Source organism: Barbus barbus (genome assembly GCF_936440315.1).
Source record: "Barbus barbus genome assembly, chromosome: 29".
In the NCBI taxonomy this organism is placed as follows: Eukaryota; Metazoa; Chordata; class Actinopteri; order Cypriniformes; family Cyprinidae; genus Barbus; species Barbus barbus.
Window position 1 is genome coordinate 9,651,621 of NC_136757.1, and position 20,090 is coordinate 9,671,710.

Here is a 20,090-nt window from a genome sequence, read left to right on the forward strand (position 1 = left end):
TTCACTGTTGGGACTATACATTCACTGTAGTAGTCTGGGCCAGATTCACACCAAACATCTTGGTCTTGGTCTGTCTTTGTCTCATCTGATCAAAGAAAGTGCTTTCAGTATTCATCAGGCTTCTTTTCATGTCCTTCAGCAAAGTCTAATCTTGCAGTTTTGTGCTGAAGAACAAGCAAGGTTTTTCAATCCAGCCCATAGAGGCTGATGTTATTCAGTGTTCTTCATAATATCTGAGCTGTGATAGACTCAGAAACAGATTTCCATTGATAACCCCTGTGCTAAGTGTGAAGCACTTGCCCATCTGTTTGAGAGCCATATCACACAAGTAACACACTGTCAGTGTGATTCACAACAAGGAGAGATGAGGCAAGGATAGGTGCAAGTGGTTTTATTTACAAAATCATAAGCACAGGACAACACAAACTGGAATGCAAACCAACAAAATATAAGGACGAGAATGGAGAACTCACAGAGTGAACATAGCCATAAATACATAATGAGAAAATGAGAAACTGGAAACATTCTTTACAGACGGCCAGTCCAACACAGGACACATTCACACTGTCATTCACAAATGCTTACCATTTTGTCCGTCTAATTCACCTACTGCTCACCTACTGCATGTTGGTCTGTGGGGAGCTGACAAGGGGAGAACATGCAAACACCTCACAGAAAGGCCTCCTGGCTCAGATACCATGTTATGTATCTGTTCTACAGTATATCAGATACCATGTAACAAAATAATATTAATAAGAAAACAAAACAATATTAATTTAACAATTAATTTAACATGTTTTTATAACATGCAGTAAGAATGAAAGCAAAACATCACAGTAACACACAACACTGAAATGACAAAATAAACTAGCACTCTCTGTGAAGACCAACACTGTTTTCTCTGCCTACCTGGCTTTAATATAACAAGCTCTTCTGTTACAATCATCTGAATTTCATACATAACTCATACAAAGCTATGAAAGGATCGAGACTAAAATACAGGTCCTTTTCAAAAAATTAGCATATTGTGATAAAGTTCATTATTTTCTGTAATGTACTGATAAACATTAGACTTTCATATATTTTAGATTCATTACAACACAACTGAAGTAGTTCAAGCCTTTTATTGTTTTAATATTGATGATTTTGGCATACAGCTCATAAAAACCCAAAATTCCTATCTCAAAAAATTAGCATATTTCATCCGACCAATAAAAGAAAAGTGTTTTTAATACAAAAAAAGTCAACCTTCAAATAATTATGTTCAGTTATGCACTCAATACTTGGTCGGGAATCCTTTTGCAGAAATGACTGCTTCAATGCGGCGTGGCATGGAGGCAATCAGCCTGTGGCACTGCTGAGGTGTTATGGAGGCCCAGGATGCTTCGATAGTGGCCTTAAGCTCATCCAGAGTGTTGGGTCTTGCGTCTCTCAACTTTCTCTTCACAATATCCCACAGGTTCTCTATGGGGTTCAGGTCAGGAGAGTTGGCAGGCCAATTGAGCACAGTAATACCATGGTCAGTAAACCATTTACCAGTGGTTTTGGCACTGTGAGCAGGTGCCAGGTCGTGCTGAAAAATGAAATCTTCATCTCCATAAAGCTTTTCAGCAGATGGAAGCATGAAGTGCTCCAAAATCTCCTGATAGCTAGCTGCATTGACCCTGCCCTTGATAAAACACAGTGGACCAACACCAGCAGCTGACATGGCACCCCAGACCATCACTGACTGTGGGTACTTGACACTGGACTTCAGGCATTTTGGCATTTCCCTCTCCCCAGTCTTCCTCCAGACTCTGGCACCTTGATTTCCGAATGACATGCAAAATTTGCTTTCATCCGAAAAAAGTACTTTGGACCACTGAGCAACAGTCCAGTGCTGCTTCTCTGTTCAAAAGTGGCTTGACCTGGGGAATGCGGCACCTGTAGCCCATTTCCTGCACACGCCTGTACACGGTGGCTCTGGATGTTTCTACTCCAGACTCAGTCCACTGCTTCCGCAGGTCCCCCAAGGTCTGGAATCGGTCCTTCTCCACAATCTTCCTCAGGGTCCGGTCACCTCTTCTCGTTGTGCTGCGTTTTCTGCCACACTTTTTCCTTCCCACAGACTTCCCACTGAGGTGCCTTGATACAGCACTCTGGGAACAGCCTATTCGTTCAGAAATTTCTTTCTGCGTCTTACCCTCTTGCTTGAGGGTGTCAATGATGGGCTTCTGGACAGCAGTCAGGTCGGCAGTCTTACCCATGATTGCGGTTTTGAGTAATGAACCAGGCTGGGAGTTTTTAAAAGCCTCAGGAATCTTTTGCAGGTGTTTAGAGTTAATTAGTTGATTCAGGTGATTAGGTTAATAGCTCGTTTAGAGAACCTTTTCATGATATGCTAATTTTTTGAGATAGGAATTTTGGGTTTTCATGAGCTGTATGCCAAAATCATCAATATTAAAACAATAAAAGGCTTGAAATACTTCAGTTGTGTTGTAATGAATCTAAAATATATGAAAGTCTAATGTTTATCAGTACATTACAGAAAATAATGAACTTTATCACAATATGCTAATTTTTTGAAAAGGACCTGTAATTAAGCACTTATATACAATAATGTAAGAATGATCATGTATGCTGCATAAACTGTGCTTATTTGATTTCAAGTTACAAACAAGCATGCCTTTTCAAAACAAAAGCATGTCTGAGAAAAATCTAAACCTTGGCCAGTACTGATTAATACAGACAACACAATAATAATGCTCTTTTGGAAAAGCTGGAAAGTTTTCTGAATTTAGATAATGAAAGAAAACATTTCTCCTTACATACAGTATGACACTAGAGTGAAGATTGAACTCTAATTATTTTTTTATTTTTATTTATCTTTATTTGATATTCATTTAGTAGTTGCTGAAGCATAATGTCTAGAACATACACTGATTGCCTGGCCAAAAAGTTCTCATTACAGTTATTGTTTTTGGTGTGAACAGCTTTAAGTGATCTGATTTGACTTCACATTACCACGCATTAGCTACACATTCCTACCGTAACTTCAAATGTTAGTCTATTGAAACTTATTTCTCTTAATTCTATAACCTCATTAACCAGTGGCTGGAGCAGCCTGGAGTGAGAATTAATCATGAATAATTAACAAGCCTGTGATTAACACTACCATTCAAAAGTTTTAGAACAGTAAGATTTATGTATTTTAATTATCTTCTGCTCACCAAGCCTGCATTTATTTGATCCAAAATACAGCAAAAGCAGTAATATTGTGAAATATTTTTACTATTTAAATAACTGCTTTCTATTTGAATATATTTTAAAATGCAATTTATTACTGTGATTTCAAAGCTGAATTTTTAGCTCAAAAAACATTTATTATTATTGTTATTATTATTATTGAAAACAGTCGAGTAGAATTTTTCAGGTTTCTTTGATGAATAGAAAGTTCAGAAGAACAGCATTAATCTGAAATAGAATTTTTTTGTAACATTATAAATGTCTTTATCGTCATTGCTAAATAAAAGTATTAATTTCTATAATGCCCCCCCCCCAAAAAAAAAAAAAAATGAAAAAATAATTATACTGACTCCAAGCTAAAAAAAAAAAACTTATTTCAGATAAATGCTAATCTTTTGATCTTTGTATTCATTAAAATAATACTGAAAAAAATTACTCAACTGTTTTAAATATTTATAATAATAATGATTTAAAAAATGTTTGTTGAGCAGTAAATTAGAATGATTTCTGAAGATCATGTGACACTGAAGACTGGAGTAATGATGATTTAAAATTCAAATAAAGCAGTTATTTTACATAGTAAACATATTTCACAATATTACTGCTTTTGCTGCATTTTGGATCAAATAAATGTAGGCTTGGTGAGCAGAAGAGAATTCTTTAAAAACATTAAAAATCTTATTGTTCAAAAACTTTTGACTGGTAATGTACACTTAATTTTATTCTCATTTTTTCTAAACTAAACTATTGTTAAGGTTAAAGTAACAATTGGTTTGTATACAAGTTCATATTTGACCATTTGTATAATAACGTTATATCTATTCATTTTTATTAATTATAATAAAAAAAGAGCAATTGAGTAAATATTTAAATGTAATTTTTGCTAAATTCTCTCTATTTTTCTCTCAAGTTTATGGACACTGTGTGGATTTTCTTTTATGTGAATGTTTTCTAGCTGCTGTCTTTCCGCGGTTGAAACACTCATTGAGTGATTACATGAGACACTATACATTCAGTAAGTTGTAGTGTATCTTTCAGCATGGATCGGATGTTCATTCAATGTTTACTTTATGCTGATAAACTGCGCTCCTGCTTCACTTGAACTTAAAAAGCGGGAGCGCGCATGATCCGTCACGCCATGCAGCCACTGAACAGCCCCAAAATATCGTTTGAAATTTTTTATAAAACGAACAGAATTTGAACGCTGAGACTTTGTTTCATGTTATTATAGTGACCTGTTCTGTCGTGTCCGTCAGCTCGTGGTCTATGTCCTCTCTGCTCTGCAATGTTTTTCACTGTGGCGCGAGAGCGTGCGCTTGAGAGGCTGGAAATGGACCAAGCGCGATGCGGGACACCAAACGCGTCACATCCTTGAGTTCGAGGCTAAAATAAACGCTTATTTCAGTACGATTAAACAAAGAAAATGAAATCGTAGTATATTAATTTTTGGGGTGGCACCCAGGGTGGCCGATCTGATGTCAGGGGTGTCCAGTGCCACCCTGGACACCCCTCTGGCTCCGCCACTGAACACAGACGTACCATTGGGAATGTTTGCAGCTTTGCCGATTTCTTTGCAAATGCCTTTGCAGCTTTTGGTCTCCGTAAATGCACAAGATGGCCAAATTCATCCCTCTCCACAGACAAGAAAGGTTTGACAAGAATTTGACAGGCCTTCCTTTGGTCTTCCTTTTCAGCTGAAACAAAGAAAAAACAAAATGTTGAGGGTAGGGGTGTGCGATACTGCAAATTTTAGTATCGCCGATACCGATACCGATACCGATTCCGATACTTGTAATGTAAAAAAACATACATTTAAATGACCAACAACAATTAAAATTACCAATACTAATGTTGATATGACTAATATTATATTCACCTTAAACCTGCCTACTGTTTTTGACAGGAATAAATCCCTTCTTGTGTGAGAACGCCTGTCTCTCACATGATCTTATGCTATTTCCTTATCAATTCTCATGTGTGTTTGGTTGTGAAACGTAGATTGTAGACAAGGCAGAAATGTTGGTGATTCTTCCTATTGAAAAATTGTATTATGTGTGACCCCCTGTCACCAGTTTGTAGTGTGAACACAACAGCAACTGTATCGTCAGTGTTGGGAAGGTTGCTTTGGAAATGTAGTAGGTTACAGATGACAAGTTACCATATTTAAAATGTAATAAGTAGTGTAACTATTTCATTTACTTCATTAATGTAACTGATTACACTGAACTAATTTTTGATTACTTTTCTAAATTTACATTTAGTCATTTAGCAGATGCTTTTATCCAAAGTGACTTACAAAAGAGGAAATCCTTCCTCTCTTGAATTAAAATGATAATAATTTAATTTTAAAGCATAACCACCACAAAATCAGACTTTAGCACCTCTTTTTACTTTGAGGTTAAATACCGATTTAAAATAATAAGAAGAAATAGTAAATATTAATACAAGAACTATTCAGATGTAAAACCCTTTTCGTTAATATTTCCAGAAGTAACTGTAATTTACTTTCTCCTTTTTTTCTCAGTGGCTGTAACAGATTACAGTGGCATTTATTTTGTAATTAAAATATGTAATTCAAAGGATGTTGTTCTTGATTCAGTGAAACCAAAGGTTAAGCTCAGTTCAGTGACGCGGGCTTGTGGCAAACATCCAGGTGTGCTGATGTGCAGCGCATATGAATTTTATCCTCCACACATAAAAGTGTCCTGGCTGAGAGATGGTAAAGAGGTGACCTCAGATGTGGCCTCCACTATGGAGATGGCTGATGGGGACTGGTACTACCAGATTCACTCTGAGCTGGAGTACAGCCCCAAATCTGGAGAGAAAATATCCTGTATGGTTGAGCATGCCAGCTTCACTAAACCTATGTTCTATGACTGGGGTAAGATCAGACACTCACCTACTGACATATTATCACTGTGTTTGTGGTAAGCATAATTCGATGATATTATATGATATTTAATATACTCCACAGATCCGTCTCTCCCTGAGTCTGAGAGGAATAAAATTGCTATCGGAGCCTCTGGTCTGGTACTGGGAATCATCATTGCTGCTGCTGGACTCATTTACTGCAAGAAGAAATCAATAAGTCAGTGGAGATGAGAGTAATTCAGAAGGACATTAATGTATATATCAATCCTGTACATGAATGTAACTTGACAATCTTTTTTTTTCTTTGACAGGGAGGATCCTAGTACCTCATTAATGATGATAGAGTTCTCCTTAAACTTTAACTCACTAGTCAAACTCAGTCACTTGATCAGTATACATATTTCAGGTCTTCATTGTCTGCAAATTGTACTAATACTGAATAATTTATCTTTATGACATCCTTCGTGACTCCTCCAATCATAAACAATCCTTTAGATATTGCTTCATTTCTAAAATATATAAAACAAGAAATATAAAGGAAGAAATATAACATAAAATATGTACTTTCAGGGGTATGTTTCCCAAAACAACTATGGTCACAATTTCGTTGTTGTCAATAGAGTTCAGTCAAATTTATGACCATAGTTGGCTAAAATGTGATGAATAGTTGAACATAAGGTATATTTATCCTCATCAAGATGGCAGTAACTTTCAAATGATTAAAGGATCTTCCTTTCACCCCAGGTGCTTTTGTATGAGGAAGTGTTACAAACTTACATACCTGGTGCACAATAGCATAGCAAGCCAACCCTGGGCCTTTTTTTTTTAAAATTGGCCCAAAGCAACAAGTGCTGCAAAGAGCCATTTACAGACCTTTACTGTAGTGAATCAGAAAAGTACTAAACAATTTGCTTAGCAAAGGACACTTACAACTAATTTTTTGCATCTGATAAATAGACTACATAATCTCTGTAAAAATAACACGCCATCCAGATCGAATACATGTCAGTAATAGTCAAAAATTGTCTAATAAATTTAATAAAATTTAATAAAACTATTAGTGTTGCACAACCCACTGCACAATGCAAATCATATTCAATAAATATTTGAATCACTGAATTTCAAGGAGACTTTATGAGGCTGCTTAGGCAACTGAGTGACCTTTGAGCCATACAGACAATGAAGTAAATAATGTCATAGCAGCATGCGGGTTCCTATCTGCCTTGGCTTATATGCACATACATACCCTGCATGAGTCCGATCTCTTTCTGATTATAATTCTGCTGTTACATGTTTATGGACCTCTGTGTTTAAAAACTGGTTCAACATGCTTGTTGTAAACATACAAACAGGTTCTTTTACAGGAGCCCTAAAGCTTGTAATAATGAGGAAGTTTTGATGGAACTATGGGGAAGTTTTGATAAAAAAACAAAAATCTATTTTGATCAAATTTGATAAAAACTTCCCAGAACTTACAAAAGTTTCTCTGACATGTAAATGAAGGTATGTAGATATATGAAGACCATATTTGAAGAGATGCATGCCCCAGAATACATCTGTGCACCCCAGTTTGGGAACTGCTGGTCTACAGCAATGCAGTCGTCAACACATAAAGAGCATTTGGTGTGATTTTTATTTGTCACGTAGGTGTCACATCAACAATGTATAATGCAATATTCTGTTAGTTGACTGATTTCATTATTGTGTTTTGACTTTTAATTCAGCCATTTTATGTTTATCACAAATGCATTACAATCCTAAAAAGAAGTGTTGAAAATGTGTATAGCTGAATTCAGTTACATGACCCTGGGCATTTAATAGTGTTCTGTGCATGCTTTCAATCATCTTAAAAATGATTGGTATCATGGTGGAAAAAAAGCATTGCATTAAAATTTCTATGTGAGGTTGGTTGGTCATGAGATTATACAACTGGATTTAAGAGCAGAGCTTATTTGCAATAACATGCAAATTAATAATGCAGTTCAGACGTGCAAGGGGTGCATGGCTCCTGGTATAAATACACAAATACACATGGTATATTCATGTACAAAATAAAGAATAATCTTCAATTTAGTGCTAAGCACTGACTCCATAATGCTATCAAAATCCTGTTTTTTTGTGCTATTGAAAATAAATTCTTTATGGGTTGTCACACACATGGTGTAAAACTGCCACTCTACATTCATCTCACCTACTTCATTGCTTAATGTGTTCCTTATTACCAGTTTTGATTATCTGAGATTGTAAATCAAATAAATAGGTAAATAAAAATGCTGTATAACTATGTTGTTATATTCATGTTTGTTTAAAAGTTTGATACAAGTAAAACAACTTAATGACACTAGAAGAGTGCTACTGCACCACACTATAATTTATTAGAGTTCTATGACTAGTGATATGTTTTTTTTCTGAATTGTTTTGACCCTACAGTATAAATGTCCAATGTTTATAATGACAATTTGCACAACAAATTAATAAATAAAATAACACAGTCCTGCTTCATTATTAATGACACCTTGTGGTTACTCCAGGATACTACAGAATGCTAGTTTGGATTTACTGTGCTGAATTAGATAGAGACTGAAATTTGGTTGCAAGAGTCTCTCATCTTCTTTATAATAGTTAATAAACAAGTTAATCAAATCTTTCGAAGTTTCCAGAACTTTGTGACAGGAATCCACATAGGTCTACTATACTTCAAAAGTACCACACAGAAATAACAAGTCTTCCTCATTCTAAATAAAGTGCTATCTTTCTGCAATACAGTCCAGTGGTGTAGATTTCATATATGTAGACTTTTGGGAGGGACACAGGTGGAACATCTAAAAAAAACTACCAAGGGCTACAATCAAGATATAGACTAAAATCACATTTTCTCCCTTAGTAATATTTTTAATGAAGAGCATATAGTTTTGAATCTTCTGGAATCACATAATGAATTATGGTTAATTAATTTACCGGTTTCAACAAGTTTCTGTTGATAAAGTAATTGGAAACAAGCAGTTTCATTGAGATATGTAAATGCTTGCTTCTCTCCATATGTCTCACTGTCCTTATCTACAAACAAAAGAAATTCAAACTGAATTTGAGTAAAAATACTGATAAAAGAAAACAGCGCAAACATGTAGTTTAAAATATTACCACGAGAGGTCCCTGTCCCTCCACAACCAAGAATCACTCACTTGATGACAGATTTAGTGATTTAAGTGAAACTTTCTGATGTTTTTTGTACGTGTGCGATTTCACAGTTACACTACAATTTTGTTATGCAACATAATATGAATAACACAAGAGTATTTAATCTCTTTTTGGTAATATACGCACTGCGCTGAGCAGTTAATCGCATGACTCTCACCGCCTGTCTCGTGTTTAATTCACTGTAAATCCTGTCGCTCGTGCTCTGAGCTGCTGAGGACCCAGAGCTCGTGATGGGTGACGGGTGGACAGATGATTGTGGTGTTTGGCGCTGCATGCCATGGACGAGAACACTACAGGGCATATGAAGTCAGTGACAGTTATCAAAAAGAGAAAACTGTTATGTTACCTTTCTTTGGTTGGATTATAATGGAAAACTGTGCGTTAATTTAGAGAAGATCAACAAAATGGGTTCTAAATCTCGCTAAGATATCCAGTTGAGCCGATACTTTTCTTAACATGTAGGCTAGTTTTGGCTCATTTGTCGCTGTTCCAGTTGAAATGAATAATTGAGAAGCGCAGCTCTACACAGAGGAGAAGCGCGTGCACAGGTGAAGACTCCACAGGTAAAACAGCATCATGATGCTGACGGACCAAACGCGCTGCTTAGTCTCTGCTGTTTAGGCTTCAGAAACCTCAAAAACGTTAATGGGACATATCATAGACGACCCCTGTGGCCAAAATGAGCGTCTATTCTTACCTATGGCGGATTTTGCAGATATTCCTGGCAACGATAATCACGGCTGTCACACAAGGTATGTGGATTTCTTAAAGTCTAAAAGATATCTAAATCATAATATTTTGGTTTTTGGTTTTGGCATTGTGTATAGTAGGCTATAATAGTGTATTTAGGACCAAGAGGTTTGTAATACCTGAAAAATGACTGTCCAGAAAGAAATAGAGTAAATGTTAGACTTAAGATGCAGTCTTTAGACAGGCTATTTATCTTAATCATGTTAATGACTAGAAAACAGAACACAGATTTTATAATATACTTTATATATTTATTTGTATTAGAGACACAGTACACCTTTTTGAAGCTTATTTTTATTGGTTTGACACACTGTAATCTTTCATCAAACTAAACTACCATAAAAATGTGATGTTTTAAACACATCAGATGTCTGAATTGTGGCCTAAAAACCTCAAAGGTCAAACCCCTCTTAGTACACTAAACAGTATCCAGCTATTAAAATTGTAGAACAATGTCATAATTTATAGCCTACATAATTGGTTGAACTGATAATTAAATGTATCGTAATAAAAAACTTTTTCCCTTACTTATTTATGGGAAGAATTCATCATACACCATTTCTGGGAGGAGTCATTTGTGGCTTACTTGGTGCCCTGGGCAAGATACTTCATATCCAAAGGAAAAGCATTACTTTTATTTAAGATGTCCAATATAAATTTGCACGCAAAAAACAATAGAACTTAACTTCAACTGAACTACATTCTCATGCATTGGCATTGATATGCTGATAGTAAAGCAAATCATCTGAGGAAAGTAACTCAATTGGTGCAACTGGTCAAATTTATATATGGGAATGTGTGATTTCTATTGCAGCATTGGCATATGCACTCTTAGGAATGGGCACAATCTTTCTGATAAACATGAAGTTATATTCTATCTATATCTGTAAGGTATTTATCTGCAGAAACTACTTTGCTTTCAAGACTTTAGCATCCTGGATAAAGGTATGATGATGATTAAATCCCTATAAAACTGATTTTTCTATTGGAAGGTTCTATTGGAAGTTTTATTGGCATTATTGGATACAAATGATTCCAGACCATTCTTCAAAGGTCTTTGCTCAGCTCACTTCTCATTCTTTAGTTTCCCATTTCTCTCATTTGTCTCAATGTCTTCTGAGTATTTTCTGCATAGAGTGCTTGTTTCTCAAGGCACAGTCTGGATAGGATTAGTGCTCATCCTGTCCCAGAAACAGTGTTTCTACAGCTTCACTCATCCATAGGGGCTGAGACATCTGTGCTGTGTATGTCCTCTATATTCAGTGGTATTTTAAGTTTAAGTGTTTTTGCATACAAAATGATATACAGTGCGGCTGTGAAAATTAATCTGGATTGTTTATCCTTTTGATCTTTCATTCAAAAAATTCACAAAATTCTAACCTATCATTGAAATAAAGCAATTGAAAGTGGTGGGAAAATCTGTGGTGAAATAAAGGCTTTCTCTAGCTCATGTTGGCCACAATTATTGGCACCCAATTATTGCAACGTCCTTTTCCCAGTTTAACAGCTCTGAGTTTTCTCCTATAATGCCTGATGATGTTAGAGAACACCTGACAAGAGATCAGAGACCTTCCTTCATCCAGAATCACTCCAGACCCTTTAGATGCTCAGCTCCATGTTGGTGCTTCTTCTCTTCTCTTCAGTTCACCTCACTCATTTTCTACAGGGTTCAGATCAGAGGACTGGGACGGCCATGGCAAAAGCTTCATTTTGTGCTCAGTGACACGTTTTTGTGTTGATTTTGATGTTTGTTTTGGATTATTGTGCGGTTGGAAGATCCAACCACTGCCCATTATAAGATTTCTTACAGAGGCAGTGGGATTTAGAATTTTTTATCTGTTGGTATTGGATGGAATCCATGATGCCATGCACCTGAACAAGATATCCAGGACCTCCAGCAGAAAAATAGACCCACAACATTAAAGATCCAGCAGTATATTTAATCGTGGGCATGGGGTACTTTTTATCCCTGTTTGTACTAAACTCATCTGGTGGATTTGCTACCAAAAAGGTATTTTTTTAGTTTCATCTGACCATAGAAGCCAGTGCCATTTGAAGTTCCAGTCGTGTCTGACAACTGAACATGCAGGAGTTTGTTTTTGGATGAGCGAGGAGAATTTTTCTTGAAACCCCCCTTGAACAACATGTGGTGATGTAGGGGCTTGTTGGATTTTTTTTAGGCTTTCTGACCCCAAGACTCAACTAATCTCTGCAATTCTCCAGCTGTGATCCTTGAAGAGTCTTTGGCCACTGAAACTGTCCTCCTCACGGTGCATTAGGACGATATAGACACATGTCATCTTCCAGGCAGATTTGTAACATTTTTAGTTGTTTGGAACATCTCAATTATTGCCCTGATGGTGGAAATGGGAATTTTCACTGCTCTAGCTTTTTTCTTACAGCCACTTTCTATTTTGTGAAGCTCAACAATCTTCTTCTGCACATCAGAACTATATTCTTTGGTTTCACTCCTTGTGATGGATGATTAAGGGAATTTCGCCTTTGTGTTCCTTATATTTATAATCCTGTGAAACAGTCATAGCTGGACAATTTCATGCGCCTAGTCACCCTGGTGTGCTAGAAAATGTAAATATGAATGGGAATATACTTCAGAGATATTTTACTCATAAGAATTGGAGAAAAACATTTATTTCACCATAAGATTTTCTCCCCATTTTCAATAGTTTTACTTCAATGAAAGGTAAACATTTTTGTAAATTGTTTGAATGAAAGATAAAAAAAAGATCAACAATGCAGATTTATTTTCACAGCCACCTTTGCTCATATTTACCAAGGGTGTCAATATTAATGGAGGGCACTGTATATGTAAATTATAAAGCAAGACTTTATATATACTATATATAAAGCAAACGCATCTTATTACATGAGCACTGTTTGTTCAGCTCATCAGTAGTGTTGTGCAATGCAACATATTCACTTAAATGCATTCAGTGCAGAATATTGTGTTTGTTTTAAAAGTTCAAGCAGTCAAAATGTGCATGATGAATACTGATGATGGAAAAGAGAGAATTGAGGAAAATATATCAAAAGCCTTGATTGCATTCAGTATAGACCTAGTATGATGCCTCGCTAAATGTTCATACCCAAGTACAACTCAATGAAAATAACATATTTAAAGGCATATTTGTTTAGGATTTAACAGGTTAGACTGATATCAGATTATTTTATATGTGCCATATGGTCATTTGCAGTCATATGTTTTAAATTAATTTTAATATTGTTTATTGAAATACTGTTAACGATCTTTATGAGATTTCTTCGACAACATCGGAGCTCCATTTCAAGTCTTTGTCTGTAGGATGCCCTTAAATCACCATTTGACATTAAGGATGTATTTATAAAGGTTAGTTCAGACTCACAAGGTAGTGAGAAAGCTTGCTTGTTGACAATATAATAATGTAGTATAATCACAGAAAGGATCTGCTATATACTAACAGCTGTCATAATATTATTTATGTCATCAATATGAAATTTATCCAGCATCAAGTCCCCAGTTGGTCAGTGAGAATGGCCACTCTGCCATCTGTGCTTGTTCATCCTGAAGCATAAATCGTACTGTAACTGATGCACTGAATCTCATTGCAATGGATTGCATTTGCTTAATTTGCCTGCTTTACCATGTTTGATAAACACAGATAAAAAAAATATGTATTGGAAACTCATAGATGATCTCTAAATGGCTTGCAAAATGTAAATTTGAAATAGTATTTATTTACCATAAAGTAACTGATTGTGTCAAATTGTTAATTAAAAAAATGTGAATTGTTTTTTCGTATTTTTTTTTTTTTATCGTAAGGTGAGAATGGGGGGTGTTAAAGTGTCATAGCAAGAAAATGTGTCATTTCCAGTTTTATTCAAAGAAATCTGAGGTATTTGGAAGAAGAGAGGCAACTGTTGATGTGTCTCAAGAGGACGCACATCTGTGCTGTCAGCTAAACTGTTTGTAGTCCTCTGAATATTTTTACTGTATTCTTCTCACAGCGTTGTGATTTTTTTCAGTGTTTTCAAAACCACTCAAGAGTTTCTTTTTTTTTCAGGTTGTTCCAAACCGCCAGTAAACATCTATTACAGTGAGACTAAGTGCAAATAATAAAATACTACTAACCATAATCATGTATAGTTGTTGTTTTTAATTATTGACTTAAATATAATCATATATGTCAAGAACATTTTAAAGACAGTTTTGCTGCAATTTTAGTATTGTCTTGAGTCACCAGTTGATTTTAGATGTAAACTGTGGCTCCTTAAGCAAAAACAGCTTAGAAGCCCTGATTTAGTACAGTACATCAATAAGGCCACTTTTGCTGTTAGAACCATTTTGCGGAACGGATACAGTCAGCAGAATGCTTTATGGTGGATTGACAGATAATGCATGGATGTACATTTTTAAGTGGTTTGTCTCTGATGTTTTAAATCAAAATAGTATTATTTATCTCTGCTTGACCTCTCTATATGGCAGTGACAACCTTTTGGCCTGCCGTACCCATAGGAAAGAAAAATAAAAAGTGAGATCTCTTTAATATCTCAAATATTTCTCCTAGACAGGAAAGAAAAATCAAAAGTGAGATCTCTTTAACATCTCAAATATTTCTCCTAGACAGAAATGAGGTTACTTTAAGACCGAATGGAGATTTTTGCTTGAGTCTCCTGCTTCTCAAACTTGTCTCCTGAGACAAAAACTCTAACACTCTCACACTGGTCTCTTTTAAAGCTTTACAAGAGATCTCAACAACATCACACACTGTGCTTACATTTTTTTCTCTTTAGGTAAATAATCTGGGGGTCTTATATTTGTCTCCTGGAAAGTTTTAGAAGAGATTTCAGCAACTTTACAAAGTGTGTATCAAGTCAAGTACTTTAAAGGCACTAAATTAATGGGGAAGGGATCATACATTTGAAGAGTTAAAGGCTATACTGAGAGAGAAATTATGCAGAAATAAGGATAATGTGATTTTTAAAGAACAATGTATAGGCACATGATTTAATTGGAAATAGTAATGCACCCAATGCCTTAATTAAAACTGATTTACAGAAATGTAACCCTGGAGCTTTCTTTGCTGAAAGGCACATAAATGGCTCATATTTAGGCATTGTTATTCAGATCACTTCTGAAATTTAGAGGAGACAAGTGTGAGAGTTCTCGAGTCTTTGTAGGAGAAATATCTGAGCACAGTGTGTGATGTTGTTGAGATCTCTTGTAAAGCTTTAAAAGAGACCAGTGTGAGAGTGTTAGAGTTTCAGAAGCAGGAGACTCAAGCAAACGTTTCCATCCCATCTTAAAGTAACCTCATTTCTGTCTAGGAGAAATATTTGAAATGTTAAAGAGATCTCTTTCTTTATTTTATTTTTCTCCCCTCTGGTTAGCTTCAATGTCATTTATCCTCACCATTTTAATCAAAGACAATACATGCCTTGTCATATTTGAAGTTGTTTTATGTAGGCACGGTGTTTTATTGCACAATGATTTAAAAAGGAAACCATAACCTAAATTTACATACATGCAAAAATGGGCTGTTCAAGACAACATTTTAATGCTAAACAAAGAAAAAAAAAAAAAAAAAAGCACTGGTACACTAGTCTTACATTTGTTTAAAAAAAGTTATTGCTCTTATTCAAACATCTTGCACTTGTAAGTCCTTTCTAGTGTGTTTGTTGGACACTGAAGATAATTAAAAAAAAAATAAACTAGTAGCCCTTGATATCTGAAATTTTTAATGCTATTTAAATGATTAAATGATATTAGTATTTACAATATTAGTAAAAGTTTAACGTTTCTCCTAAAATGAAACTGAAGACATCTTAAAACAAAGCTGATATCTCAATGAGATAAGAGAATGACCCCTTAGTGTCCTGAGCGTAGAGTAGCCTCTGTCAGAGCCATAGCCTTGTGGGCAGCACATTGATGTGAAGGCACAACTGCACCTCAGACAGCATGGGTTCGAGCAATAAAATCTTCCTATAATGGAGTCTTGATAGAGATTGCAGCAAGACAATGAAGATATATTCTATGTTTCTTCCACCACATTCTTAGTTTTGACTCTTTTTTTTCTCCCAAATTTCTCATGTCTCATTTGTGTCTACTTCTATTTCTCCAGAGGAATTTTAGGAGAAACATCTGAAATGCTGTTGATACTAAAATGAGAGATATATGAGGGTTTCATCTAAGTCTCCTGAGCTTAGGAACCGCTGAGCAATAATTTTTTCCTATGTGTAGTCATGCTATTTATCACTTTGTGTTTTAAAAAAAAAATGCTCTCATGTAATTGCCCATATATATATATATATATATATATATATATATATATATATATATATATATATATATATATATAAAACATGCACAGTAAGCATACTGAATTTAAACATTTATGCACAAAACAGACTTTACTCAGCTATTTCTCAAGTAGTAGTATTTCCTTTATGAGTGTGAAATTGATAAAGAAATGAAAAAAAAAATGTTTGTGGCAATGAAAGAATGTTTGTGTATGTATGTGTTTCTGGAGCCTTGATTACACAAATATTATTGTGGGTGATATTTATTTTTTTCCGTTGAAGCGGGTGTGGATCTGAAATTCAAATGTTGTGGGCTGTGGGATTTACAGGACTGATTATGAAAATTGATCTGATTTTCAGTTAAAGGGCTTAACATCAAAGAGAAAAATTACTCACCCTAATGTCATTTCAACCCTGTATGACTTTCTTATGTGGGACAAAAAAAATCAATTGTTCCATACGAGTTTCAGTGTTGTTTTGGGCACCATGCTCAAAAGCATTCTTCAAAATGTCTTTTTTGTGTTTCACAGAAGAACGTCACATACTTTTTCTGCACTGTGAATGTTTAAATGAGTTGTTTATATTGTAACTTGAATTCAGTATACTATTTTTGACCAATTCATGCAAGAAGCCCAAGGGGATTCAAAGGGTTCACTTTGACTTTTTTCCCACAACTGTGCAAAGCACAGAAAGAGAATAATTTAAATCACAATGTCAACCAGGCAGAATGTTATCCATTTCAGTAAATGTGAGTAAAATTCAGTAAAATTCATTTTTTCTGTAAATGTGAGTTTAGGGTTGTCATGTGCCATGAGTTCACTTTGAGATTAGTTTAAGTCATGACCTTTCACTGTAATGACTATATGACCCTACCACTCAATCTGCTTTATTGTAAAATTACTTCCAGGATTACTTCCTGCTCTTTTGAGCTCATCCTTGTTATTATTATTATTTATTTTTTTACTGGCACACAATACACTTAATGTTGGACCTCAGCTTTTGAGTTTACCAGTCTGTTGGAGTTTTTGATGAATCTGCTTGAATTTATATTGTGACCATAAGATGAAAGTGGTTGAAGATGGGGTCGGTTAAAATAGGCAGCATTTGATGCCATATATCAAATTTACATTTGGGTTTTTGATCCTAATAAAATGTAATATTTCCATATGTGGTATGAGACCAGGACATTGTTAATGCTATCTTTATTTCATACATACACATTATGAAATAACAAACATTTGACAGTGCTTCTCTGCCATTTTTGTGTCATTGAAACATTATAGACAATACTGCTTTTGACAATCCTCATTATACCATCTGGTCTTCATACAGTACATTTTATTAGATTTTTTAACCATATCTTTTTTGAGATAAATATGAAAGATCAAGAAAACCACAGTGCATTTTATGTTTATGTGCAGCCCAGTCTCGCAGTGGAAACACTCTAACAACTATTTTATTGTGCACATATGATAAGATGTTTTTTTAATGATGTTTTGAGTGCTATATGACTAAATTAATTCCATTTTGTATACTGTATAAAGTCACATTAAGGAAACATTAAAAATAAATTGTAGTAAATTGTTTATATTTTACTGAATGAGCTCAGCTGTGTAAATAAAATTACAATAAAAACAAATTTGAAAAATGAATATATTTCAAATACTCAGAAGATTGGAAAATTGCTCAATTTCACCCAAAACAATCAATGGTGTAGGCAGAGTGCCAATGTTGTGTGAATTTGACATGCTAGGAGATTTAAATTGAGAGATTCTAAATATTTTCATGCCAGACATGTTACTATTATACACATTTCTACGTATGCTTTAAGTGCCATAAAGTGTACAAATATTTTTTGGGGGCAGTTTATGTGATATAACGGGACAAAAGTGATACAATTAAAAGTAGTATTAATTTTATACATCAATGTTTTCATCATTAATAAATATAACCAACCCCCGGTTTCACAGACAAGGCTTAAGCCTAGTCCTAGACTAAAATGTAAATCTTAGCTGTTTCAAATGAAATAAACTTGCACTGACTGATCTTAAAATATATCAGTGACTTTCTTTTGTCTCAAGATGCGCCCCAGTAATGTTTTTTTCTAAGCATGTTTATAAAAATTACTTAAATGTCCTAATTGAACTATGGCCTAATCCTGGCTTAGTCTAAGCCCTGTCTGTGAAACCGGGCCCATATGTGATAAACCATAGTCATCACCAACACCCAAAACATCCATCCATCCATTCTCCAACCTGCTTGGAGCCTATCCCAGCATCTCAGGCCAAGGCAGGGACTTTCAACACCTGTTATTTAAGGCAGCTTCCCATCCAAGAATTTACCAAGCCAAAAGTTACTTAGCCTCCGAGATTGGGGGTTCCCATTGTTGTATGGATGTAAGCAACATCCAAAACAAAGAAACATTTTTGTGGTGCACAGGACTATACAGACCCATTGTATGCCATAAAGATAACATTACACCTTATTTCTCTATTTTTTCATTTGTTTCTTATTTCTCCTGCAGAGCTGGACAGTCAGGAGATCTCTGATGCCACCAAATTCTCCACCCCTTATCCGTTGTTCCTTCCTGTAACTTACCAGGTATGGGATGCTGACTACTTTCTATTAAAAGAGGCTGGACAGGACATCATGCGAAATTCCAGCATGCAGAGCCACACGCAGCCGTTTGTCATGCTCCAAACGGGACGTCTCCCAGTTATCAATGCCAGCTATGGCCCACTCTCTTCCAAACGGGAGATTCCCCTGGACTTAGTGCAGTCAGTGCAGTTATTCCAGCCCTCACCAACGGTTTTCACCCTCAACTGGAAAGTCCAGTCCTTTGTCCTGACTCGATGGGTCTACTCGTCTTCTCCCAAAGTGCGAGTCCTGTTCTACGTGGCTGGGAGAGACTGGGACAGAGGAGAGAAGAAAGGAACGAAAGATGAGCTGCCTTGCGTGACTGTGTATGCGTTCTGGCAAACCCAGGAGGTTCGGGGATCCTGTGTCATCAGAAATGAGCATGGGACCTGCATGGCAGAGGTGGACCTTCCAGCAGGTTGGTTCAGCCCAGTTGAGGGTAGTTCCAGTCGGGAAAGACAAGGCCAGAGCCAGGGGAATCCTGTGGAGCTGTATTATCAGGCCCGACCCAGCACCTACGGCTCATGCACAACAAGCGGGGAGGAGGGCAAGAGGTGGGATATGGGTGATGGAAATGCTGGTCAGCCTCAAACTGAGTACATGCCTGTGGCCCCCATGCAGAGGATCGGGAGCGTTCGGCTCCTGCAGGTCAAACAAGGGGCCATGCCAGTGTCAGTGCTCAGACTGAGAGAGGCTGTGGTCATCCAGACCTCCTCAAAACCACTTAAGAAAACTGATATTGCCTCCTTTTATGTGTATGTGAGGAGCTCAGCCAACCTGGATACTTTCTCCCTCAGGTAAGTCTCATGCAGAGAACTTTGACTTCTGAATATTTTAACGGTAAGCAGAAAAAAAAGACGTGTATTTGCAAACACTTTTAAGCAAAGCGACTTATATTGCAATCAAGGTTTACATTTTAGCAGTTCATGCATTTCCTGGTAATCAAACCCACAACCTTGCTATTGCTGGCTTGGTGCTCTGCTCTTATGAACCTAGGAATGCCTCACCACTTCTTTAATGCTTTATGAGAAACATACCAATAAACTCGAAACAAGATTTAAAGGATTATGCATTTTTCCTGAAAATACCAGTAATGTTATCATCCTTTCTGGAAG

The 20,090-nt window shown here is 35.9% G+C and overlaps 2 protein-coding genes across 2 annotated transcripts in view; both read left to right on the top strand.

Annotated features, from left to right (window-relative positions):
• Positions 1-5,340: 5,340 nt before the first annotated feature.
• LOC306849455 (class II histocompatibility antigen, B-L beta chain-like) lies at positions 5,341-8,560 on the top strand. Its single transcript, XM_079384492.1, has 3 exons — positions 5,341-6,106; positions 6,200-6,313; positions 6,408-8,560. Exons 1-3 carry the CDS (start codon positions 5,887-5,889, stop codon positions 6,428-6,430), a joined length of 357 nt encoding a protein of 118 aa, XP_079240618.1. The 5' UTR covers positions 5,341-5,886; the 3' UTR covers positions 6,431-8,560.
• A 946-nt stretch (positions 8,561-9,506) lies between these two features.
• The window catches only part of LOC306848887 (transmembrane protein 132D), a 37,856-nt gene continuing 27,272 nt past the window's right edge, over positions 9,507-20,090 (top strand). The window contains exons 1-2 of the mRNA XM_079383672.1: positions 9,507-10,046; positions 18,863-19,772. Coding sequence (XP_079239798.1) covers positions 9,974-10,046; positions 18,863-19,772 — 983 coding nt within the window. The 5' untranslated portion in view covers positions 9,507-9,973. The remainder of the gene's footprint in view (positions 10,047-18,862; positions 19,773-20,090) is intronic.

Bases quoted from the DNA above. Each gene is read 5' to 3' on its own strand.
- LOC306849455 (XM_079384492.1), top strand. From the start codon at position 5,887: ATGTGCAGCGCATATGAATTTTATCCTCCACACATAAAAGTGTCCTGG. The intron at 6,107-6,199 runs GTAAGATCAGAC...TATACTCCACAG, and splicing joins ACCTATGTTCTATGACTGGG to ATCCGTCTCTCCCTGAGTCT. The intron at 6,314-6,407 runs GTCAGTGGAGAT...TTTCTTTGACAG, and splicing joins CTGCAAGAAGAAATCAATAA to GGAGGATCCTAGTACCTCAT.